The following is an 11684-nucleotide window of genomic DNA, read 5'->3' on the forward strand; positions in this document are numbered from 1 at the left end:
TGCATTTTATGTAAGGATGTGATGATTTTAAGTACATATATTACTTCCTCAGTTTTCCATTTTGGATAAGAGCTGTCCGTGTGGTTTAATATGAGTCAGTTCATAAAAGTAGCAGAGAATGGTTTTGCCTGAGCTTTGATCACATCTTTCCCAGAACATTGATAAGTGAATATTACTTAAAAATAAAAAGCAATTTATTAATAAATCTGTTTTAATGTCACCCCTAAGAGAATAGCAACAGGATGTGACGTATGGAAACCCTTTTTGAATGGATAAGTCCTGTTGTTGGTTTTCATGTATTGGTCTATTTCTTACTCTGATTTTCTGACAAATACGTGAATGCCACTTAAGAGTAATAACAGCTGAAGCATGATGCCACTTAAGAGTAATAACAGCTGAAGCATGATAAATAAAGGCAAAGTTGTGTAATACTGAGTTCTTTGGATACAGGAGTTCATGCTGACAACTTCCCAGAAGAAAGAAGGAAAAGCAAAATAGCAACAAAACTTTGAAATTTCTGTATTTGAATACATTGCAGAGAGATGGTCTTCTTTTGACACAACTTGTATTATTTTGGAAGTCTGGTTTTCTGCATGTTTTTGTGATAATAACGTACCTGTTTGCAAAATCAGCCTGGTGTGTGGTCTTCTAAATATTTGATTGCAGGGTGATTTTTTTTTTTTCTGAGACATGCATTTTATGCAGATGTGTAAATACTTAATAGTATAATTAAAAGTTTACAGAGTAGTGGAAAGATTTTCCAATATGCAAACAGTCTATATCAACCAGCTTCCTTTTAGGAGTCAGATGCTGAAAGGTCCCTTAAAATACAGATAGATATTTGGAAAACTTCCTACCCAGAATTTCTCTAGTTACATTGGTATGGATCCAGAGTAACAGGGCAATTTCAAGAGCGGGAGAGAGGACTAACCTCTCAATTAAATTAAATCTCTTAAAATTAACAGTTTAAATACCATGTTCTCAGTCATATCAGCAGAAATAATGATTAATACTTTGAGGTATTACAGTATCTTTTAGTGCTTATTGTAAAAATAATCAGTTTTACTATTACTTGAGAAATGCTATCTTGAAAATATATGTTGACATTACAACTGAGAAGCCAAAATTACTCTGTGAGGTGAAAGTTAATAGAATTAGTTGTCTTGAGTAATTTTCACACCTGTGTTGTAATACTGGTTAATTCAAGAAGCACCCTGCTCAGTATTTAATACCATGGTATACTTAGTTTGTGTGGCTTTGATGCTGTCATGAGCTCTGTCTGCTCAGTGCTCATTGCGGTGTTGTTCCCTTCTGTCCATATTTTTTTTCTTCTTCCACCATCTAATAAGTGACTTAAATATTGTTGTAGGCTTTAATGTTGTGGACAGAAGAGATATAAGTGACTGGTTCTTTAGTGTTCATTAGGTATGGTAAGACTAGAGGTCGGAAGAATAAAAGCTGGACCATTCCACTCTGAGAGGAGGACATCCCAGAGCAGCCAGGTGTGTAACTGTAAAACTGTTTAGTTTGAAATATACAATGGTTAAGTAATGAAAGCAAATAAAAAGAATTGGTTTTGTGATGGGAATAATTTTCCACATACCTGATCCAAGAATGAGAGAATAGTTTTTATCTATTTTGCAGCTTTTTGGTAACCACTTTATATGTTCACTTTAGCATATTGTATCTGTTGATGACATGATCCAGCCAAAAATGTAATCCAGAAATGGCTTTGCTGTGCTACCTAGTCTGTTTTTTATGGCTTCAGCCTGGCAAGCAGGTAGAGCTCTGATTTTCATCGATACCAGAAGAAGTTGTAGTTGACTTTAAACCTCTGTTACTTTTGGAGTGCTTGGCAGGCAGTGGAGTATTATTTCAGTAAACTTAGTGAATTTCTCCACTCCTTGCATACTTACCATAATCTTGGTCATCAGAAGCAGGAAACCTGCACCCTTTCCATCAGGCTTCTCTCAAGTTTATTTATATTACTGTTGGTCTAATGTTGGAGTGTTCCAAAACTGCATCAGTTTCTGTATTTCAGTGCATCCTTTGTGTGGTAGCAGCTCATACGTGGTATGTGGTATGCAGCAAAAATACGTGGAGGTTCACTCTGTTAAGTTTTAACTGGGCACAGAAAAAGTAAAATATGTCAGAATTTGCTGATTACAGTGAGTTACAGTTTTACTTATCAATTGGGTGCCTGAAGCTGCTCTCTAAACCCAGTCTAACACTATTTAGGTCAGTGAAGGAAGCGGCAGTCTCTCATCATTCAGTTTCCCGGTTTCTGGGTCCAGTGCACCTGAAGTCTTTGAAAGTGGTCTAAAGAAGAATACCAGTAAGATTTCTTTGGTGCTTTCGTATTTTATACATGTGAACTGGTAGCTGAGATCTTTCACTTTCTATAAAATGTTGTCATTATGTACTGTAGGTGTGAAAGTGATTCCTTAGTCATTAAAACGCTGCAGGGGTGGTTATTGTACAGTACGTCATATATCTTCAAATAGCTTTTTGTAAAAGAAACCAGCAGCTTGTTATACTAGCAGTTTAGATTTTGAGAATCTAAGCTGAGCCATAATTTTTTATTTAATCTAAATACACCTTCAGTCAAGCTGTCTCATTCAGGTACTGTGTAGTTAAAATAGATGTGAAAAAGCTGTGTCATGCTCAATGTAGAACAAAGTTACTTCTGACCAAGGTATTAATAGCAAATAATAACTTTCTCTATTGTATTTGAGTATGCTTAGCGGTCTTATTCCAAAAGTTATTTACATGGAATGAATGAATGACTTTTCCACCCATTCTAGAAGTATTTCAATCCTATTAATTTAATGACAACCACTTTCAAAATCTGCTTAAAATGTATGTCTGTAATAAGCCAACAGAGAGAGTTATCATAGTGGTTTGGATAACTTTTAATGGAAAAGTTTCCTAAAAATGCTAGTTTAACTTTCTTTTTTCTAATTCATTCGACAGCAGCTTCTGAAATACAGGGACTGAGAACAGTTGAAATAAAAAAGGTAAGTTACACATGAAGTGCTATGTGTCAGGAAGAGGCTTTGTAGATGTTGTGAATAGGTGTGTTTACAGAAAGGAAGAAATTTGGCCCTGTTAATCATTGGCAATAATCAGTTAATTTGTCTGTCTTTTCAGGTCAAGACGGTATGATCATCACTGACTATTTTTATGTAAAATCAGTGTGATTTATGCTATCACATTTTGTGACCTGTTTTGAAAGCAAAAGGAGACAGGATTAGTGAGAGATAATGGGTCCTACTTTTACTGTTGTCAGACTCACTTAAATTCCTACTCTGTTCTGGTGAACTCAGAGGAACTGTACCAGAGTTGCAAACCCATTGATGGGTATTTCATATTTTTAAGGGGTAGGCTTGTACATGCTGCTAGGTTTTCAACTGTGAAATTCATTTGACTTCCGTATTTATAGGAGGGCATGAGATGTGAGTCAACAGACTGCTGATTATCCAGAATACTTGTTTTTTTTGGTTGTTTTTTTTTACTTTGCGTGGCATCTAGTTCACTTGATTGCATGGATAGGGTTTAGATATTCTTTGTTTACAGTAGAATCTGCAAATACCAGTTTACAATAGCAGTTTTTGCAGTTAGATAGTAGGGTGTTGTGCAGTAGTGAACAGCTAGTTTTTCTTCAAGAGTAGGACACTAGGGGGAGCATAAAGATTAATTCTGCTCTCTGGGAGGTTCATAATAGGAGATTGATACAAACAGTATTAAGGACAGGCAATCGCTTCACTCCAGTTTTCCTTGCCCAGACTTTCTGTGCTGATATTAAGGGTCTAACACTAAATTCTGTAAGTGTTTAATTATTGTTTAAGATAAAGCATACAACTAAGTCAGTGAACTGTCACTTACCACTGATAGGAAGAATCATATATACTGTGCTCTCTTCACTTTCCTGAAATGATGCAAAGTGTGTTGGCTTAAAAAATGACTTGAAACCTAGGAATTCTGATTTTTCTAAGACAGGGGCTTTAGTAGTTCTTTGATATAAGTCTACAGTTCTCTGTATGTGTTTTTCTTTCCAGAAAAGTCTAATCTTTTTTCATGACAATAACAGGGCCCTGCAGATTCACTAGGAGTGAGCATTGCTGGAGGTGTAGGAAGTCCTCTTGGAGATGTACCTATATTTATTGCCATGATGCATCCAAATGGAGTTGCAGCTCAGACTCAGAAACTGAGAGTAAGTTAATTGATAAGAAGGTCGTAAAGATTGCATGGTTAATGCACATTAATTACTCTAGGTAGGCAATTAATTAGCAGTTTAATGATACAGTCATAAGTGCTTCTGGCTGTGACAAGAATTTTTGCTGTTTGGATTGATGAAACTAACTCAGATTGGTAGCATGGTAAAAGGTAATTATGCAAAGATACTAACTTTGGGAAGGAAGTCATAAAGCAGTCTTGGATCACAGAGGTAGTCAGTTAGTTTGTGAAAGTTAAAAGCAGAGAGAGTGGTTAAGAATGATGGATTCTGTGTGAGCTCCACTGGTGAACATGGTGGTTATTCCTGCAACCGTGTCTGTGCAGTCTGTCTCTTATGTTTTCTTATTTACCTGTCTTAGGATAGAGACAGTGCTTTTTAAGTTCTGAGTTACAGTGGGAGGTCTTACCTACACTTACATGTGTACTGTATCCAGTCTTTACCAAAGGTGGTTGAATTTGACTCGTGAGCCTTGGAAAATGAACAGTGTTATTTCAGGATTAATTCAAACATACAATCTCTGATGATAATTTACTGCTTCAGTCTGCCCTATCTTCAGGTGACATGCAAAATGCATTTCTCACATGCTGTGTCTTCTAGAGTATTAGGATCAATTCTGTAAAGCATCATTACTTTTTTTACACTGAATATACTAAACTTGCAGTTTAGTATATTAAATTTGCTGTGTAATTTGCAAATTGTGATGTAGAATTTTCTGCCTTTGTTATAGGGTCATTGTGTAGTTCAAAGATGATTTGCATTCATAGAATCATTCTATGATTGTATGGTTTTCTATGTTTTCTTTCGCAGGTTGGAGACAGGATTGTTAGCATCTGTGGAACATCTACTGAGGGCATGACTCACTCCCAAGCTGTTAGTCTCCTAAAAAATGCTTCAGGCACTATTGAGTTGCAGGTAAAAAAATCTTCAGTGACATTGGGAATATTTTCTGAATACTATTTTGCCAGCTGCTACAATGAATTATTTTAGTGTCAGCATTCTCATTATACTGTTTAAAAACCCTATTCCTAGGTTGTAGCTGGAGGAGAAGTGACTGTCATAACTGGTCAGCAGCAGGATCCACCTACGTCCAATCTTTCCTTTGTGGGACTAACTTCAACTGGCATTTTTCAGGATGATTTAGGGTCAGTAACTGCAGAATATACAACCTCTGTAGCCTGTTATTTTAGGTGGAACTCAACCTAAAATACTTAAAAATTCTAGCAAATAATGTACAAATTGTTTGACTTAATCATGACTTACACATTTGGTATACATCAGACTTGGAGGCCATAGGTCCTTTTCTGCATTTTTCATGATGTGATTTTCTGTGCTGCTTTATTTTGGCCCTCTGTAGAATTATAATATCATTTCATTTCTTCTTTGTAAGTATAAGCCACCTTTGTTTCACTGTGCCTTTGTAGCTGGGGTTAATTGATAGACCCAACATGTCTTTTGTCAGAATTAGACAGCAAGGCCCTTTCCACAGAGGTACCTGTGTTTCCGTAACGTCCTTTCTAGCACTGGGCTATCGGGAGCATCAAACTTTTCTGGTGTACAAAGTATACTGCTGCTAGTATACTGCAAGGTACAACTGTGTAAGCAAGTTTTGCCTTAAACTGTGTCATGAATCCAAGACATTCTTCTAGGAACAGGGAAAGAAGGGGTGGGGTTCTCCAGCCACAGAGGTCTACTTTGAAAGATAGAGCTTCAAAATTTCTTACAGTCAAAGTATATGTGGGGAAATATACCTATAAATGAAGCAATTAAACCGTACAACGTAAACTATTGGGGCTAATTTTAGATTTCTTTTAGGAGGTGTGATGGGTTACAGGATTTTTACAGTAAATGTTTGTTGTGAAGATTTGATACTGGTATTGCATCTCTATTTTGCTAGAGCAATATTAAGCACTGTAAGTGGGACATAAGCACTGTTAGTGGGACACTGCAGCTGTAACTATGACCCGAGATGGGTGGAAGAGGTGTTTGAAGTAACTACCTTTAAGTAGTAAAGAGGGCATGAAACTGCTACAGTGTTTTACATAAACTCAAATAGCAAGTTCATTATAATAAAAGCATTGGTGTTATAGTGGAAAGGGAACGTGCTACTTAGCTTGAAAGGAAGAATGCTTTTTGTTGAATATTCTACATGTTAAATTGTAAGTTCAGAATCTCAATACCCTTTTTTCCTTTTTCTTAGACCTCCTCAGTACAAGACCATTACTCTGGATAGAGGACCAGATGGCCTAGGTTTTAGTATTGTGGGTGGTTATGGCAGTCCCCATGGAGACTTACCCATTTATGTGAAGACGGTGTTTGCAAAGGTAAGTGTTAATTTGTTCAGTCAGTCCATTAATGAGTTAGATCACAGCAGCCACTATCTCAAATCATGGCCTGAGTTTGAAACTGAAGGTTTGTTAACAGTTTCTCACAGCTTTTCTTCCTTAGTGCAAGGGCTGGTCAAAATGTGCTTGCAGCATTTGAAGGTTTTAGGTGTTAGGAAGATTCAGAATTTCCAAACGTGTATGACCCTGCCTATGGCACATTCTTCTTAAACTGTCGAAATGGGAATTGTGCACATACATAGAAAAACAGTCCCCTTGCCTTACATTCAGAGTGTATTTTCCTCAGGTAGTAGAAGGGACTGTTTTACTTACTGTGACTGAGGGCTTGAAAGGTAGACCAAGATAAAATAATTGAACTCAGTCTGGATGTTTGGAGAAGTTCAGGTACTGACCTGGATTTGATAGTTTGGGCTGTCCTAAGAAACAGCCCAGAGTCAGAGAAAAGTGGAATCAAGAATCATAAAGTTTTATGGTAAATCCAAGTACAAACCTGGGTTTTGATTGCTGAATTTCTTATACCAGTTGCTGAAAACTTCTTCAGATCTTGAAAATCTGACTTCTGTGATAGCAGAGTTAAAATATTACACTAGCTGGACGAACAGGGTTAAGAGAACGTAAAAGTCCTGTAGATCTGATTTCTACATGTTGTGAAATGTAGACAGAGCAGGGCATACTGCGACACTAGCAGACTACTAAAATTGACTGTATTTGAATCATTGAAAATTAAAAAATATAAGGGGTTTTGTGCACTGAACCAATCTTATTCAGACCATAAGAACAGTGGGGCAGGGAGAAGAAATGCATGAGTCTGCAGTTACATGTTGTATCATTTCAGGGTGCAGCAGCAGAAGATGGACGCCTGAAGAGGGGGGATCAAATCATTGCTGTGAATGGGCAGAGTTTAGAAGGGGTGACCCATGAGGAAGCGGTGGCTATTCTGAAAAGGACAAAAGGAACAGTCACTTTGACTGTTTTGTCATGAACTGGGTGCCCAAAGGAGTAGGGTCAGTAAGACTATGTTATTTACATTCCGCATAGCAAAGAGAATGGAAGTGTTTGTATAGCCTTCTTGCGCTTCCAGCTTGACAGGATTGCGTTACACAACACTGAAGAAAAATAATGTTTGACCATATTTTTATATACAATAGAAGTATTTCTTTTACTGTCAAACCACTGGGATGGAGTTTTGTCAGCTATGGAAAGACATGGATATTTTTCCTATTAGTATTATAATGAATGCTTGTAAGCCACCAAAACGAAAAAGGAATGTTTGAATTCATAACCATGCCACAAAACTGGAATGTTTTGCTAAGAGACTTTGGATATTTGAAGTATGTTGGAAAAATGGTAAAGTCACCAAGTCAACAAGGGGCTGCCATGGGCAGCAGTAGTCAGAAAACAGAAATAAGGTTATTGAAGAAATAATAAAGTATTAACAAAATAAGGAATTTTGGGAAAAGAAGGTAAAGTGTGTAATTTGGAGGCAGATGATTAACGAACTCAGATGGTTTTTTGTATTATTTCACAATGGCCAAGTAGAAGGAGCTAGGTGGGCAACTTGGGTAGCATTTTTTGCTTGTCTGTTTGTGTGTTTGTATTTCCTAAGTCATGGTATATCCAAAAAGAGAAAACTGTGGTTTAGTTTGGCTTAGGTTTGAGGGTTTGGTTGGGGGTGGTTTTTTTGCGGCAAGGGGTGTGGGTGTGGGTGGGCGAGTGGGTGTGTGTGAATGGGTGTGTGTGTGTGTTTGTTTTGAAAGGAGAGGACTTGTGCTCAGGGCTTAGGGCAAAATCCGTTTGCTAGCGCAAACTACTCCTGGTGAATGAGAGAGCCCAGCAACTGCAGTATTAGAAGAACTAGACTTACGTAGTACTACTGTTTTGTAGCCTGTATGGGTGTGAAAGCAACCTTCCTGACATGACGTGTGTAAGCGAAGGCTGTCCTCCTCCCATGTGCAAGATTAACTACAGGCTCAGTGCAGACGTTTCTGTGAACTGCTTGCATCAGAGCTACAAACTGCTCAGGGCAGGTTTACTTAGCTGCAGACAGACACTTGTGGATACTGGTTAAGCCAAGGTGGAAGGTGATGTTACAGTGTTGCTGCCATTACCAGTAGCCGCAAAGGTAGAGTCCTTCTTGGACTGAGGAGGACTGAAACCAGGAGCTGAGGTGGGTGAAAGGATGAAAAAATGTCCCAGTGCAGTTGCATAGGAAGACAGCAGTTAAGGTCTTTCTGCATCAGCATTAAGGTATGCAGATATCTTAAGGGCTAGATGATGTGGCAAGAGGATGCAACCAGGCTCTTTTCAGTAGTGTGAAGCAACAAGCACAAACTGTAACACAGGAAGTTCCACCTGAATGAAAAACCTTTTTACTTTGAGAGTAACAGCACTGGAACAGGCTGCCCAGAGAGGCTGTGGGGTCTCCTTCTTTGGAGACATTCAAAACCCACCTGGATGTGACTGTGCAACCTGCTGTAGGTGAACCTGCTTTAGAAGGGGGTTGGACTAAGACTTCCAACCCTGAACATTCTGTGATTCTGTGATTAAGCAGAAGAGATTTGAGGGCCACAAGTATTGTTTTGGGGCTTTTAATTTTAGAGGCACAAATAAAATACAGTGACTAGTAAGTACAATGCAACCATGGAGCTATTCTTTGGGCAGCAGTGTGGTCTGTAAATTTATCAACAACCTCAGTTTTATAAGTTGGGATCCTCACTAAAACTTTATCCAAAAAATGCACCCACTGAAACCCTCAGCTGATTGTAGCCTGCCTTTGCCTCTGCTTCTTCGAAGTGGCTCTTAGGAATCTGGCAGATAAAACACACCTTGCCTGTGATTCACCTTCCTGCAGGAAAACTTTACCAAGTCTTTTGAGGGAGAAAGATACCTAGCTAATTAGCATGCTAATTAGCAGCAAGACCCCTTGTGTTAGTTAGGAAAAACAATTGTAGCAAGAAGGCCACCATGTCAGTTGTCATTTAAGAGAAATTTGAACTGAAAATGCAGGCAATGGTCAGGCTGTTATTAGGAGAAGGTACAAAAGAATAACATTTTTTTTAGTGGGACACCAGAACAGTATTAGGAATGTCTATGAAATATTACTAACAAATTCATAGTTTCATCTAACTGAATTTACTAAAAAAACACACTGTGTTTGTCTTTTTAACTGTTCTAGAAGATAACAATGTGGCAGGCTAAGACAAAAGAAAACAGATGGTCATTACTAGATGCTGTTATTACTGAATTGCTCTTCTATACTTATTCCTTGGTTAGAGTGAGAAATGCCTCCATTATAGTTTGTAAAGTCACCTTAAATAGTATCTATATTTGTAACAGAAGTAGCATAGAGATATTTTGTTGCTGCTGTTGTGTCTAAATGGAGGATTTGGAATAAATTGCAAACTGTCATGATGAAGAAATAAAGTCACAGGTGTGTTTCTGGTTGCTTTACAATGGCATGCATGCATTGTTCATTCTGTTGTGAAAGATTAATTCAAAACAATTTGATATAAAAAAAAGGCATTACTCATTATGTGAACCTTAAAGCACCTGCTTAATACTGCTTTCTGGTCAGTCTATCTTTTTGATTTTCAGATAGGTAGGTAGTAACATTTTTTACTATTATTATTACATAAAAGGAGTATTTGACTTATGTACCATAAATTTTAGCTGTGTTCTTTGCTGAGAGTGCTATATTGGATTTTTTAAGTGCTTGCAGTTAGATGTCCAGTTTACCTATAGACAGACAAAAGTGAGAGGTGTTTGTCTTAGATGGGACCTTTAATTTGTCAGCACTTGTTAATGTTTTCTGGTATTTCATCCTTTGGCAGTTTATTAGTTTAGATTATACGTTGTTAAGTGTAGTTCAGTTAGTTAGAGAGCAAGAGCACACTTTTGACTGAGCAAGGTAGGCATTATAGCTAAAAGGGAGTGAATGTTCTTAGTGTTTCTGTGGGGTGTGGGTTACCCTTTTGAGACTCTCAGCACTGGTCAGCAACAGTGTCACAGTTTGCTGTATTTTCATTACATTTTTTTATGCTGCTCACTGTTCATAGCCACAGAAGAGTGCACGATACCAGGACTAGGAAGACTGAGACCGCAGGGTACATTCTCAGGAGGCTTTATCAGGTTTCTACTACTGTACCAGATGGAGATAAGAGAGCCGGAGTTTCTTGTTGGGCATCTCACATGAGTGCTTAGGCTGAGGCATATTAAAGGTCTTTGCAGGCTTTCAAGAAGTACTTTCAAGTACCTTCTCATCATAGGAGTGCCATAGCCACGGCATCCAGCACTTCAGACTTTCACATTATTGGGGATTTTACAAAAAACAATGGGAGCAGCACCTTGGGAGTGAGGGAAATTAGTTATTCTCTGGTTTGGGAGATTTTTTGTCTAAAACTGTCAAAGACATATATACTTTGTTTTGGCTTGAAAAAAAAAAATTCATTACTCAGTGCTAAATGTGAATATGTCTGTTGGGAGTAGAAAGGTCAGTGTTGCAGATGAGTTGCTTGAATATAATCCTAATGGTTAAAGCAGCAAATGTTCACTGAAATTCCTGTTTGTGACAGGAACCACTGAGCTCAGGTGATAATAAAGATTGTCATATGGGGAAAGCATTAACCTTTGTTACTGTCACTAAGACCAGAAAAAGGTTACAAGTGATAGTGTTCATATTTTTGTCTTGCTTTTTTAGTAAGTCCACACCAACTCTTTTTCCCAGATTTTATGTTTTCTCCCAAGTGTAAAGTGTCTGCAAAGAGCTAATAAGTTGTTACTCTTCTGATACTCTTGGAATAAAAAAAAAATTGCTCAGTTATTGTTTCAACTATGTCATTTTTCTTGGTTTTGCTGAATACATACAAATACAAGTAGCAAAGGAAAATGTCACTCTTAACATTAGAATTCTCTTGGGAAATCCAAGCAACTCCAAACCTAGTATCTGGGCCGGAGACTTTATGTTGGTAGTTGGATTTAAATGGGACAAGTGACACATTTAATGTAGTGATTTTTTGTTGTTTCATGGTGATCTTAAATGCTGGATAATACCAGCTGCATCTGCAGCTCCTGCTTTTTGCATGCACCTAGATGTTAACTGCTTGAAT

General features: G+C 37.8%; 1 protein-coding gene across 18 annotated transcripts in view; it reads left to right on the forward strand.

The window, feature by feature from the left end:
- Positions 1-11410, forward strand: part of MPDZ (multiple PDZ domain crumbs cell polarity complex component) — a 99320-nt gene extending 87910 nt beyond the window's left edge. For 17 of the 18 annotated variants that reach the window (XM_037373293.1, XM_037373288.1, XM_037373292.1 and 14 more), the window contains 8 exons: positions 1416-1502; positions 2239-2335; positions 2974-3017; positions 4091-4213; positions 5045-5149; positions 5267-5379; positions 6435-6558; positions 7415-11410. In XM_037373293.1, coding sequence (XP_037229190.1) covers positions 1416-1502; positions 2239-2335; positions 2974-3017; positions 4091-4213; positions 5045-5149; positions 5267-5379; positions 6435-6558; positions 7415-7561 — 840 coding nt within the window. In that variant the 3' untranslated portion in view covers positions 7562-11410. The remainder of the gene's footprint in view (positions 1-1415; positions 1503-2238; positions 2336-2973; positions 3018-4090; positions 4214-5044; positions 5150-5266; positions 5380-6434; positions 6559-7414) is intronic. The other variant, XM_037373290.1, reaches the window with a different exon arrangement.
- Positions 11411-11684: the final 274 nt, after the last annotated feature.

Source organism: Falco rusticolus, chromosome Z, assembly GCF_015220075.1.
Source record: "Falco rusticolus isolate bFalRus1 chromosome Z, bFalRus1.pri, whole genome shotgun sequence".
In the NCBI taxonomy this organism is placed as follows: domain Eukaryota; kingdom Metazoa; phylum Chordata; class Aves; order Falconiformes; family Falconidae; genus Falco; species Falco rusticolus.